The sequence below is a fragment of the Ursus maritimus genome, unplaced genomic scaffold (genome assembly GCF_017311325.1).
Source record: "Ursus maritimus isolate PB19 unplaced genomic scaffold, ASM1731132v1 scaffold_16, whole genome shotgun sequence".
Lineage (NCBI taxonomy): Eukaryota > Metazoa > Chordata > Mammalia > Carnivora > Ursidae > Ursus > Ursus maritimus.
Genome location: NW_024424008.1, coordinates 54,943,147 through 54,957,415, shown reverse-complemented (window position 1 = coordinate 54,957,415; position 14,269 = coordinate 54,943,147). Strand labels below are relative to the sequence as shown.

Below are 14,269 nucleotides of genomic sequence, written 5' to 3'. Positions count from 1 at the left end.
CCCCTTTGCCCAGCCTGGCACCGTCCACAGTCTCAGCAGCTTCTCACTGTGACTCACCCTCAGCATTATCCCCTTTTTTGAGATCAGCCTAGAGCTGATCTGCCGTGTTACTCTGCTGCTGATGCTCGTGTCTGGGAGTAGATTTTCCTTCCAGCTCCCAAAGCTACTAAGACTCACACTATATCAGTCTTTAAATCTGGGCCCAGGGATGGTGGTGGCGCAGGTGGTGGTGGTAAGTAAAAAAAAGAGCAAACAAACAAAACAAAACTTGGAGTTCTTTAAGATGCTAGCTTACCCATCCTTCTGGTGAATCTCTTCTTTGTGAATCAGGCTTCGAGGCAGTCTTGCCATGGAAAAGACTTCCAAAGCCTGGGTTATTCGCTTATTTAACATTCATTTCGTTCATTCGGTAAGTTCATCCTGTGCTCATTCAACAGATGTTTGTTCATGCTGTGGGCTGGGGACCACGTTAGGCAGTAGAGTTAAGATGAATAAGAACATGTCTCTGGGATGAATTATGACAGTTGGCTTCTAAACAACTGTTCAGGGGCACCTGGGTGGCGCAGTTGGTTAAGCATCCAACTCTTGGTTTCGGCTCAGGTCGTGATCTCAGGGTCATGAGATCGAGCTCCGCACCAAGTGCGGAGTCTACTCGAGACTCTCTTTCCCTCTCCCTCTGCCCCCCCCAATAAAGAAATAAATCTTTAAAACAATAAACAACTGTTCATAATAATTGTTTCTCTTCCTTTTCCTTCCATCACAGCCTGACTTCACCTAGTCCTATCCACAGTGCAAAGAGCGAATCCATTATAACCCAGTCGGAGGAGAAGGCAGATTTCGTGACTATTCCCTCTGAAGGAATAGAGAACAGAACAGGTACTATCTGTCAGCGTGCCTGGGTTGGCTCAAGGAACAGCCCTCATCTTGAAGTGTTTGGGGTCCTGACTACCTATAAACTCCCTGGCCTTCTCCCTCTCCATAGTCTGTGCATGCTGGGTCAGCTCTAGGGGGCTCTGATGCCTTTGAGCCAATGAATGTGGTCACCCTCTGGCAGAATGTCACTTCTGATGTCGTAGCTGTCAAAAATCTTACAGCAGCGTAGATGGGCCATTCCTCTGCCAGCTTTCTACGAATTAGGAAATGACTTTGGGGCAATCCAAAAGCCTTACTCAAGTAAACAGTTTTTATTATTCCTCTGTTATAGAAATAATTTCAGTACGTCCTTGACTTAAATTGAACCAGGAATATATAGTATGAGCTGAGATGTCTGTGAGAATATAAAGGGCAGGACTACATCAGGCTTTTGGTGTGGCGGCCACAAAAAGGAACGCAAAGGGTTCCCTTTGTTTAGACTTCTTCTATTTCAGTTGCTCTCCTTTTTCTTATGTAAACTTACAGGGAAGCATAGAAGAAGCAAAGCATGTGATTTCAATAGAGTTTTATTCATCTATAAGGGTTGTAATGAAACTGAAACCCTCAGAAGAAAAACGACTTAAATTCTTGCCTCTAGTCCTGGAATTAGCACCAAAGAGTCAGTCACATTACTGATTCAGAAACTCTTGGGACCGTGGGGAGGAAGAGCATTTGCTGAGTGAATGCACTGGGTCAGGCACTACGGAGCCCTGCACATGAGTTACCTCGTTCAATCTTCACAGCAACCCAGAGGAATTATCCTTACTGCATTCAGGCTTATGAATGAAGACGCTTACTCAGGGAGTTTATACCCTTCTGTATTCCATAATGCCTTTTTAACGGCCGTGCACACAATTAGATGGGATAAAATAGACAAGGAAACCAGAGCAAAGAGACCATAAACGTAGGAAAATAAAACGAAACCAGGGAGCGAGATTGAATAGTGTGTGCACGTGTGCTCTCGCTAGTTTGTTTCCTGTGTGACGCACACAGGGTCCTATGTGAAGGGGCTTCGGTATGATGGAAGGGTCAAAGGAATATTAACTCGAAGGCTCCCCTTCAAACTCCGCAGCAACCAACAAGAATTTGGTTTTCGTTGCAACTGGCAGCTCCTCTCTTTGTACCTAGTAGAATCCAGCTTCGGGGACGCCAGCTCCGGAGACTTAAGAGTAGGGTCTATGTGTCCCATACCCAGACTCCCCAGGACGGAATCTTGTTGCTTCTTAAAGGTTCTGCAGATGATCCTTTTCCCCCAACCGAGAGTGTGAGTTCATAGCCAGTTCTTCATGTCTCACAGCGCCCCCTGGTGGAGAGTCCAGTTTGCGCCGTGCGGACTGGTTCAGAAGGCAGGTGACCTGAACCCGTGAACGCAGGGGACTGTGAACGCTTTCTGCTGGAAACTGTCTTCTTCAACATGAACTGTACTCCCTCCTTTCATTTTGTAGAGGAGACAGACTCTCCGTTTTCCCGCGACTGGCGACCAGGCAGCCCCGGGACCTCTCTGGAGACCTCATGGGAAGAACAGCTGTTGGAACAACAAGAACATTTAGAAAAAGAAATGGAGGAAGCGAAGAAAATGATATCAGGCTTGCAGGTAGCTCTTTCCCGTGTGCTTTATCCTCGGTGCACCGGTCCATGATTATTTTTAAGTCACGAGTATCAGTTGAAAATAAACTGATTCAGGTTCCTATGAGGTCAGAGTGGAATGGGGAGTTTAGACTGAGTAGTACTCCAAGAGCAGAAAATTCGTTATGTGCGAGTACTCCTACATGGACCCTGCGGACTCTCGTGGGCAGCACAGCTGTCGGGATTTCTGCAAGCCTGGGAGCCATTATGGACCCCTACCAAACCCTTTTCTGGCTCTTTGCTTGTAGGCGGGTCTCTCTCTGTCCGCAGCTGCGGGTCTCTCCCTGTCCGCAGCTGAAGACCTGAAGTTGTGGGGCTTCGCCAGAGATTGGCACTGCACACAATCGGGAATGTGTCCCCGGGAATTCTCTCGCAGGAAGAGTACAAGAGCCAGTAATGCGGCTGGTCTCCATTTGAGTCTAGCTGAGGGATTTAGCTCCCTCCTAATGCGTTTGCAAGAGGCTGCCAAGCAGTAATGATCAGGTAACAGAGGTTTTCCTCAAGCAACAAAGCCTTCAGTCATTTCTATACCTTCGTGCCAGCTCCGCAACTCTCCCCCTGAGGCCAACAGACCCACTTGACTTAGTTCCTACCCTGAATGACCCCCCCCCCCATCCTCTGTCTTTGTGTGTCTGTCCCTGTTTGGGGGGAGCCCTTGTAGTGTGCTGATGACCCTGAAATTGCCTAGGAATATTCCTTTCTGTTTGTGCTGGGAACTGCACTGCTTCTGAATTGTCAAATATTTATGGATCCGTAAACAAAGCCCACATTCTGTGAGTGGCTCTGGCAGCCGGCAGGCGGTGGAGGGCGAGCTCCCAGCCAGCCAGCAACAGGGTGGGGACACAAAGCATTCTGAAAGAAAAAAGGAGATTGGTGCTGTGGAGAAACAGTTTGCATAATGTCTGCCCCAGGAGCTGAGAAGGGCTGGAGGAATGTGTGCTGCCTAATATTCCCAAGGAGAGTTGTTGATTTTTCCCCATTGGCTTTGTTATTTTTTAAATGTCTGCCTTGGAGATCTCTTATCTGCAACTCCATTAAGGACTGGTTTAATTAATGTGTGCTAACTTTGGGATGACACCCAACCAGGGCTTTCCCAGGATGATTTGCATTATACGAACATAGATATCCATCAATTTGGCTTTTGGTTTGGTTTGCATTTTTCAGTCTGGGAGAAATCCGATGGCAGATTAGGCAGAAAAAGAAGAGATTTGACAGGCAGAAAGTCAGCACCCTAATATTCTCTGCAGACAGAGTTGTTTTAATTCACAGCCACATGATCACAATGAGAATTCTTCCATTATAGAATACAGTGGGGCTCACAGCATCCACGGGGCTTCTGAACTCTTTCAGTGATGAGCAAGTTGCGTGCTAAGCCACGTCCAGGATTTCTGACTTAATCGTATGCCTCAGTTAGAGCCCGCTCAGCACTTCGCCACTAACAGTTAGTGTTTCTGTGATGTTACTCTCCCTTAGCTCCCTGTGGCCTCTTACACTTGTCTTACACCTCTTGCCACACTCCATGGGATAGTCAAATTCATTTGATTTACCAATATCTTATTATTAGTGCTTGGTAGACCAAGCAGTGGCTGGATTTTAAACAGTTTTTATATACCAGCATTTATGATGTAATTTGTGTTATATTTCTTGAAACAGGATTTAACCTCTGTAACTCTTGATTGAATTGAGACAATTGAAATATGAAATGGGGGCGCACTCTTCAATCTTTCACTGAACTGCTAGGTCTCGTAATACCTACCTGCATGAGCAGGTTCCAAGTTTTGTGAGTGTTAGAGAATACAGTTTGGGGGGCCTTCTTTAAGCATAAGATTACAGGTTATGAGTACAGTTGATCTTTGAACAACTCGGGGTGGGGGTGGCTGGGGACACCAACCCCCTGCAGAGTCGATCACCTATGTGTAACTTTTGACTCCCCTAAAACTTAACTACTAAGAGCCTACTGTTGACCATAACCTTTATTGATAACATAAACAGTTGATTAACAGCTGTTTTAATTGTTATATATATTACATACTGTGCTCTTAGAGTAAGCTAGAGAATAGCAAACGTTAAAATCATAAGGAGGAGAAAATATATTTGCAGTACTGTACTGTATTTTGTTAAAAAAAAAAATCTTCATATCAGCGGACCCATGCAGTTCAAACCCGCATCGTTCAAGGGCCAAGTGTTCAGTATTAGATCAGGGCTTTGGGACCATCAGCGCATGTGACGGTCCCTAGGGTTTGAGCTTCCTTAGTCCAGGGTAAATGTGCCTCCCTTCCATATTCTAATGAAAGCAAAGCCTGGTGTGGGGAGTGGACGTGAAGGAGGGCATCTCTCTGTAAATAGATTTTCCTTCTTGTTCTATACAGGTTGCCCTAGGGAGTAAAAATTCAGAGTTATTAAAACAAACAAAAATCCAACAAACCCAAGTCAGGGCTCTAAATGTATTTTTTTAAAGATTAAAAAAAAATTTTTTTTAGTAATCTCTACACCTAACATGGGGCTTGAATACATGGGGCCCTGAGATCAAGAGTTGCATGCTCTACAGACTGAACCAGCCAGGTGCCCCTAAACATAACTTAAATAATTCATTATAATAACCTTTTCTAAGGAAGGATAATGCTTACTGCGTTTAGTTCACTTTCCAGTTGGTAGAATTCAGTTTGAGCAACTGGGGCAAGGAGCCTCAGAGTGGAGGATTCAGGTGCATCCAGAGAGAGGAAAGGGTCCTAAGCATGGGCCCCACAAAAGGAACTCCCGAGAGCCCAAGGTGAAAAGTCGGAGGTATCTAAGGACCAGAAATTACCAAGGAGATTTCGATAGGAAGCTCAGTTGTGATTTCAGTTTAGGATAAGCTTACCAAGGTCACCTCCGGCCTCAGTCTTCTGATGGGAGTCAGGTTTCTTTCTGTTTCTGTGGTTATTCAGGCCTTACTGCTCAACGGATCCTTACCCGAAGATGAACAGGAGAGGCCTTTGGCCCTCTGTGAACCGGGAGTCAATCCTGAGGAACAACTGGTGAGTTCCTGCCTTTGTGACTGGACAGCAGATAATCTGGTTTCTGTGTTTGATTTGCTTTTAGCTGTTGATTCTGTTGTCCTCATCTTCTTGAAATGCTCTCTTCCCTGACTCCATCTCTCCTGGTTTTCCTCATGTATTTTTGACTACCTTCTTCCATCCTCCCTCCCTCCCTCCCTCCCTCATCAACACATGGTTACTGAGTGCTGACTCCATGCTGGGCACAGTTTCAAGGTACTGGAGACACGGTGATGACAATCAGACCTAAGACCCCACCCTCCTGGAGTTTACCTTCAGGTTCCCTTTGAAGCTTCTCTTTTTCTGCTGATGCCTTCAATGCCAGTGCTCCTCAGAGTTCCCCTCGGGGCCCTCTGCTGTCTTACCCATTCACCAGGGCAGTATTACCTGCCTCCAAGGCGTCATTCACTTCCCACCTACTCAGGTGTTGCTTCTCAAATATTGACTTCTAGCTCGGCTCCCTCTACGGAGTGTGCCGCGTGTCACCACCTGCTGCTCATCTCCACTTACGTGTCCCAGACGCATCTCACGTCACTGAGTCCTAAATTAAACAGCTTTTCTCTCCCCACCACCAAAACTACTTGTGCCTTCGAATTCTGGTTCTGATGGCTATCCATCCACCCAGATACCCAAAGCTGAATATCATCCTTGAATCCTTCTGGCCCTTCCTTCTCTGTCCAGCAGGTCACCCAGCTCTGTCCATTCACTTTTTAAATATTTCCAACCACTTCTCTCCATTCTCACAGCCTTCACTCAGGCCTCCATCCAGTATGCTAGTGGCCTTCCTGCTGGTTTTCCTGATTCCCCCCCTGTCCTCCTCTAATTCACTTTTTAAAACAACAATAATTTACTTCCAAGGCAAACTTCATTTTATCATCCCTTTGCTTTTTCTCCGACCCCCTGTACCCAGAACACACACACATGTCTGAGCTTCATCCACAGTCCCTTCCCTGCTGCCCTGTGTGTGCCCTTCCGCCAGAGGCGAGGAACTGCCCTCTGGTCTTCTCTGTATTCACAGTACAAGGCTGGCATCGAAAAGGTGCTCATTAATTTCTGTTGAATGAATGACCTCTGAATTTCACGGCATAGCTGCATAGCCATCTCTTTGTGCCTTATATTTAGATTATAATCCAAAGTCGTCTGGATCAGAGTATGGAGGAGAATCAAGACCTAAAGGTATGTCAGAACGTGGGCCTTTGTCCCTTTGAAAGAAATTATGGGAATATCACACACCAGCGTCGGAACAGTGATGGGTATGGGGGAGGGGTGCAGACTTGGGACTTCGGCTGTGTCTGTTTTCTGTCTTTAATTGAAAGAGAGGGACATGTCCTGAATATGGCAAAAAGGTAATGTCTTTTCAGTCTTGGTGGTGAGTAATAGGTATCTGTGTCATTGGTTCTACCTCTCTTTATGTTTTAAATGTTTCATAATTTTTCTTTTTTAATTAAAAATGGGTCTAATATCAGTACGGTCTTGTTTTTCTTTTTTTTTAATTTTTAAAAATGTATTCATTTGAAAGAGAACACAAGTTTTTGAGTGAGAGCATGAGGTGGGGGAGGGGCAGGCAGAGAGGGAGAAGCAGACTCCCCACTGAGCAGGGAGCCTGCCGAAGGGCCAAAGGCAACACTTAACTGAGGGAGCCACAAGATGCCCCCCCATGGTCCTTTTATTTTTAAAATAATTTTTTAATAATTTATAATACATTAGTTTCAGGTGTACAACATATTGATTTTATATATGTGTATATTATGAAATGAGCACCATTATAAGTCTAGTTAGCACACATAGTTACACATTTTTTTCTTTTAATGAGAACTTTTAACATTTACTATCCTATCAACTTTCAAATACACAACACAGTGTTGTTAACTGTAGTCCAGTATGGTCTTTTATAGTGACTTCTTCCAGAACGCTTTCAGTTCAGTGGGTTTTAACTTTTCGGGAGTCGTAGGTATATGACTAAAGCCATTAGCGCTCTCTCCAGGAATATGCGCAAGTGTGTGCAGACACACTCACTGACTTGAATTTTTAATAGATTACTTTGTAGTCCATCTGTGGAGCCCATGTTAAGAATTCCCCATTTTAGATATGTTAATTCCAAACTCTTGATGTGATTCAATAGGAAAAGAAGAGAGCAGGGTCTGGGGTATGGGTGTTCCTCTCCTAAAATTTTTCCTAGTGACAATTATGTACGTATATTTAATCTATTGTAAGGGTTGGATAATTAGTATTTCATAATTGGGCTAAATGTGTTTTTGTTTGGTTTACTTGGAGAATCCAAAGTACTCTAACCCTTTGCTGAACAAATGACCCTGGGGGTAGGCATATTAAGATACGATTGTGTGTTTCAGTAAGGGAGACTTAGATTATCATGATTAGGTTTTCCTGTCAGTGAAGAGTGCTAAATGTAGGAACGAGAGTCTGCGAATGTGTGGTATCTTCTTTCTTGGCAAGGCTCTTCTGCATTTGGGCCTGGGTAGCACAGGGAAAATGGGATGGGTCTCGTTCTTGTCTCTGTGAGACAGCCTTTACTGTTTACTGGACCAGACCTGCTTTCTGCCTCAGGAGAGGGTTAATGATTTTTTCATGGAATGGTTATCTGAGTTTTGTGTTCTTACTGACAGAATGAGGTAATGCTTCTGAAACAACCCAGATGCTACCATCTGATCTAACTATATTTGGTTTGCAGAAGGAGCTGCTGAAATGTAAACAAGAAGCCAGAAACTTGCAGGGGATAAAGGTAAAAAGGAAGCAGTTTAACCTTTTAAATAAACAAATTCTACCCGGTAAAGCTGTCTACTGTTGAGCGTGGGTGGAAGGAGGAGAGTTGGGTCTGTGGGCTTGTATATGTCTGCGAGGGTCTTGAACAGGACGCGTGATACTAGAAAGGGCTTTGTGGATGGGAAGTGAGACCTGTTGAGGAAAATACCTGTTTTGCTGAGGCTTATTTCTGGTGGTTACGACTCATGGCACTGTCCCTTCCCTCTGTGCCACCTGGGAGTTTTTATATGTAAAAACAATCACTTTTTACAGTTTTCCTCAGTTCTATAGAAGAATGTCCTCTTAAACATTGTAATTTACTTAGTTTTTGAGTAGTTAATAATATTAAATGGCTTGAAGCGAAGAAGGTATAAAAAGATAGTCCTTGAAAAGTCTGTCTTCCAGCCGTGTCCCGCCCCAGCCCCTGCCACCCAGTCACCTAGTTCTCTTTCCCGAAGATAACTTATCAGTTATCAAAAAATATGGATGTATATGATTTTTTCCCCAAATAATAATATACTATACATACAGCTTGACACGTTCCCCTTTCCCCACTTAGTAGCGTATCTTGGAGATCATTCTATTTCAGTTCATAGAGACCTTTCTAGATCTTTTTCTTATGGCTGCATTGTATACCAGTGTATGTTTATATGATAATGTAATCAGTTCCTATTGTGGACTTTTAGGTTATTTCCAGTCTTTTGCTAATACAAACAGTGATGGTAGCTAACGGCCTTGAATATATGTTGTTTCACCCAAGTGGGAATGTGTCTGTTGAATAAACACCTAGAAGTGTGAAAGGATGTTCTTAAGCTGCTGCTGTTCCCCTCTTCCCCACACTCCCATTCATGGGCTAGACTGGGGGGCAGCTCAGCAGCCTTTTTCAGAGTCCGAGTATATTTCATAGCCTTCATTCTTTGAGATACTTCAGAAAACAAAGTGTTCTGTGCTCAGATAAGGTTGAGAAAGGCCCTGGAAGAGTGCCAGTGAATAGCACCATACTAAAGGACCTGAGAAAGTCTTCCATAAAAAGGTTGGCCTAAAAAAAGTTTGGAATTATTAACCACAAAAGTGCCTTTTCTCCCATGCAAATTTACTAACACTTTGGGAAAAGTCCTCTGAACTGCTGATGCCAAGGGCATCTTGGATGACCTTTGGCTGACAGCGTACTTAAGAATGGACCCTCACATTCTCCGGAGCCCACACTGTTTCTTTGCAGTCTGTAAAGAGAGAAAAGTCAGGGCGAATACACGGCAGAGTGCAGCTGCAGTCCATGAGTTCCATTTGAGGTCACCACGGTTGGAGAAATGTGTTCCAGCTGACCCTTTTAAGTGTGTACAACCCACATTTCTTAGGGATGGTAGGAACCAAGAGGGTCAAAGCTGAGAGAAAGAGACCCTAGAGCTGGTAAGATCAGAGGACACTGGAAAGAGAAACCATCAGTCCAAGAAGAGTTCTTTTTTTTAAAAAAATATTTTATTTATTTATTTGTCAGAGAGAGAGAGTGCACAAGCAGGGGGAGTAGGAGGCAGAGGGAGAAGCAGGCTCCCTGCTGAGCAAGGAGCCCAGTGTGGGACTTGATTCCAGGACCCTGAGATCATGACCTGAGCTGAAAGCAGACGCTTAACTGACTGAGCCACCCAGGCGTCCCCCAAGAAGAGTTCTGAGCATGGAAATATAATCCCAATCCTGGTCCGGACTAGGCATTGGAAGGCAGTGGGAGCAGAGTGGGAGTGATTCCGGGGATTCTGTATGAACGGGGTAGGAGGCAGCAATAGGGCCCAACCCTCTAGGAGATGGGGCTTTGGCAGAGAAGGAGAAAGAAAAAGAGTTCATCTAGATTCAGTATTTATATGCCCAAGATACAGATGGGAAAGCCAGGGTGGGAGGAAGGAGAGAACATTGTCCATGGTCACTGTTGTGAAGGTACGCGGTAGACTTGTAATCTGAATCTAGATCAGATCCCTGACTCCCTCTCTGGCGTCATGCTGCCAGGAATGCAGTGGAGGGTAGGGGCGAGTACTAGGTGGAGGAAAAGTCAGGTTTCAGTCCGCTAGGTAGGACAATGGATAGGACTTTCCTTTAGCTGCTAGCATCCTGGAAGGGGGCAGAATTCCTGCTCATCTCCTTATAGCAAGACCTCATACTCTTTTTGTCTCCCAGTTTGCCGGAACTAATGCTGGATACATGGTAAGGGGTTTAAAACTTGTAGTGATAAAACTTGCTGATTGATTAATTGGGACCATAGTAATGAGTGTGCTTTTTTCCCCAGGATGCCTTGCAGCAGAGGTTGACTCAACAGGACACATCTGTTCTGCAGCTCAAACAAGAACTGCTGAGGGCAGACATGGACAAAGACGAGCTGCACAACCAGAATGTGAGCTAAAGGAGCGAGCTCGGGTCTCATGGAGCCCCGGTAGCAAAGTAGGGCACATGAAGTCCTGCTAGACCTGCCATCCTGCTCTCTCTTAGCTTATTTCTGAGATGCCCACCCTCCGTGTCTTCAATTAGTTTCACTTCCTATTAGAGTCATCTCTGCTTGTGGCTGAAAGCCCGTACCACACTGGCCTCGAGCCCTTCAACTTTGGGGACACTGAGACAGACGCAAACTGTGGTGCGACCGTTGGGTTATCTTGCTAAAGAAATGGAGGGCAGCCGGAGGGCAGCCTGTGTTTGCACCGTAGCCGGGCCCTCTCTGTGCTCTATACTCTAGCAGCCAACATCGACTCCGGTTACTACATAGCTGGTTTCCTACTGGGGTTGGCAGACAGTATCTCTGTGCCCGTTAATTCTTTGTTTTTCTTCTTGCAGGCGGACCTGCAGAGGAAGCTAGATGAGCGGAACCGGCTCTTGGGAGAATGTAAAGTAAGAATGCGCGTCAGTTTGGAAATGATTTCCATTTGACCTTTTACGAACAGTATTGTTGCTGTCGCACAAGGAGCTCTTAAGTACCCTGTTCTCATTGCTGCTTTCTGCAAGGAAACATTCTGCGTGCCTTTGATTCAGTAACCCTGAAGAATAGATAGCACGTCTACGAGAAGGAGTATAGAACTAGCAGTCTGGAAACTCCTGTCTCAAGCTTTATATCTAACTAGCATGCGTGGCATGTGGTGGTCCTCCCACAAATGGTAGTTGCCTTCCTCCTTACTTTTCCAAGAACCCTTGGTACTGTGGCAGATCGCTGCAGTGTGGAATGTCTTCCTGTGTGGCCGGAGGAAGGGGCTCTTCCCCCTGAGGCTCTCCTTTGCTCAGGTGGAACTTGCTGGCCAGCGGTGAACTGTTCAGCGCACTTGGCTTTGCCACCCATCCGAAACTTCTGTCTCTACTGCAGAAAGAGCTGGGGCAGAAGGAGCGCCTCCTCCAGCAGTACCAGGCCAAGCTGGAAGAAGCCCTCCGGAAGCTCTCCGAGGCCAGTTACCAGCAGGTGGGAATACAGTCACACACTGGCCTCCTGCCCCTCCAGCCTTAGACACCCTTCTCTGATTTAGTCTCTTATTTGCAGGTGGACCTAGAGCGGGAGCTGGAACAGAAAGACGTCCTTTTGGCTCACTGTATGAAAAGAGAGGCAGACGAGGTAACCTGCACCTTGGGGTCCCCCTCCCACATCTGCAGGGTCAAAGAGGCTATTTGGTGAGGGGGTTAAGAGTGCAGGCCCCAAGGGCTCCTGCCTGGCTCAGTCGCAACAATATGCGACTCTTGTTCTCAGGGTCTTGAGTTCAAGCCCCACACTGGGTGTAGAGAATACCTGAATAAACAAAAGTTAGGGGAAAAAAAAAAAAGAGTGCAGGTTCCAGGCAAAGAAAATCTGGTTTCAGGTTCCAGCTTTTCATACTTGTTGCCATTGTGTGACCTTAATTTGCTTTACTTCTGAGCCTTAGAAATAAGACTCATTGGGGAAAAAAAAGAAGAAAGAGTCATCTGAAAAAAAAAAAAAAGACTCATTTGGAAGATGGACAGTCCACTTGGCACAAAGCCAGGCTAACAAATATTAGTCATTGTTCTTATATTTTTTTCCTCACTGAAGCGAAGTCAGGAGGTGCTGGAGTGGCATTCTCAGGCCCTCCCGTGGCCAGGCTGAGGTGGGGTTGGGGGTGTCCCGGCTGAGGCTTCCATTTTGCTCTTTCTTCACTCAACAGTGTCAACCAAGTGTTGAGTACTGGGGTTACAACAGTGAACAAAAGGAGAAAGAAAAGTCTTTGCACTCATGAGGCTTACATTCTAATTGAGAGAGACATGAACAAATACACAATGATACACTATGTCAGGACGTGGTACGTGTAAATAAGAAAAATAAGACAGGACACCTTGGTTTGGAATTCTCCCTATAACAAGTATCACTTCTTCTTGCTGCTACAGGTGACCAACTACAACAGTCACAACTCTCAGAGCAATGGTTTTCTCCTTCCAGTGGCAGGAAAAGGAGCTGCTTCAATCACTCACAAAGGGGTAGGTTCTTAGGATTTGCGTGTAGACCTCCACTTCCAGCTAAAACTGGAAGAGTAGCCTAGCCATTGCCAGCGCCCTGGGCCTTTTGTACCCCGGTTCCCTAATTCTTGCATCTGTTGAGTGGGTTAAGATGTGAAGCGCTTGCTATCCAACCGGAATAATTAGTGGGCAAACAGTAGGCCCACTTCCGTGAAGGAGAACTTCTTGCCATTCACACCTCCTCCCTCGAAAATAAAAGACCCGTCCTGGGAGCTCTCTCCCGTACCGTCTTCAGCCCAGCGGTTGGGATGTGGTTAGTCGACCGGCGCTGTGCCCGCTCAGCAGCACGTCCTTTCTGCCTGCAGACCAGCGACCTGCAGCTCGTCCGCGACGCGCTCCGCAGCCTGCGCGACAGTTTCGGTGGCCATGACCCTCAGCACCACACCATCGACAGCCTGGAGCAGGGCATCTCCAGCCTGATGGAGCGCCTGCACGCCATGGAGACCCAGAAGAAACAGGACAGAAGGGTAATGCTCTTCCTGTGCTGTTTCTTGTAGGGAAGCACCCAAAGAGCTTCGCTGTATCAAGGTTAGGGCCATGCTGAAAGATAGGAAGACCCTGTCAAAGGTCGCATTTGCTTTTCTCTTTGGTTTTCCTCTAAGTGGAGTTGGCTCTTCATCAGGAAAGGCCTTCATGGTAACTCTCGCTCCTAGAAACTGCATAAGGGCTTAAGGAACTGTGGTTCTTGACCCCATGGGGTCTCTCTTTACTGCTTATTCCTCTCCTCTCCTCCCCTGAACGAGCTTGGCATTGGATATGGAAATATATGGGAAAATGCATTGGAAACTCGAAAGCCTTTTATAAACATACATCATTACTGTTAGGATACATGGTCCGATATTATATACTGTGGAAGATGTGGTAGAAAAGTATATATTTCAGTACACTTTTATGATTTAAATTTCTTGGATAAATTCTCCTGCAGATCATAACTCTAAGCATTTTTGTGTGGCTCCTCAGGTTCGGGGCAAGTCACCCAGAACTCAAGCAGGTAGTGAATACCGGGAGTCCTGGCCCCCTAATTCAAGTAAGTACTCATTGTTGCTCAGTAAGGACTCCTAGCATATTAGATCAGAAATTTAGTATTTTTCTCGCTACTAACATTTTGAGAGTAGACTTTTTCTTGTGGTACTTCACTCTTACGTTGTTTCTATAGCAATACTTGAAGGGAGTTACTTCTAGGATTATGAAGACACATACCGTCATCATCACCACCATCACCCCAGGTACCATTTAGCTATGGGCGGGGTGCTGCTGACTCAGGCTAAAAATCTTTGGAAAATATACAATATCAAAACATTTACACTGAACACAGCAAAATATAAAACAACAAAAACACACACAAACCATCCTACAGTCCAAAATAGCACAGAAAATTTCCAGTTCTTCCTGAAGGCAAGAAGTTTAATTTCTTTGGGAATTTTCCTTAAAACCCGGTGCTCAGGTCTTTC

General features: G+C 45.5%; 1 protein-coding gene across 2 annotated transcripts in view; it reads left to right on the top strand.

The window, feature by feature from the left end:
* DIXDC1 (DIX domain containing 1) overlaps window positions 1-14,269 on the top strand; it is a 60,643-nt gene that overhangs the window by 34,801 nt on the left and 11,573 nt on the right. For both annotated transcript variants that reach the window (XM_040631220.1, XM_008690081.2), the window contains 12 exons: window positions 764-876; window positions 2,358-2,506; window positions 5,466-5,555; window positions 6,696-6,749; window positions 8,263-8,313; window positions 10,606-10,710; window positions 11,145-11,198; window positions 11,665-11,757; window positions 11,836-11,907; window positions 12,690-12,779; window positions 13,124-13,285; window positions 13,779-13,845. In XM_040631220.1, the coding sequence (XP_040487154.1) occupies window positions 764-876; window positions 2,358-2,506; window positions 5,466-5,555; window positions 6,696-6,749; window positions 8,263-8,313; window positions 10,606-10,710; window positions 11,145-11,198; window positions 11,665-11,757; window positions 11,836-11,907; window positions 12,690-12,779; window positions 13,124-13,285; window positions 13,779-13,845 (1,100 nt within the window). The remainder of the gene's footprint in view (window positions 1-763; window positions 877-2,357; window positions 2,507-5,465; window positions 5,556-6,695; window positions 6,750-8,262; window positions 8,314-10,605; window positions 10,711-11,144; window positions 11,199-11,664; window positions 11,758-11,835; window positions 11,908-12,689; window positions 12,780-13,123; window positions 13,286-13,778; window positions 13,846-14,269) is intronic.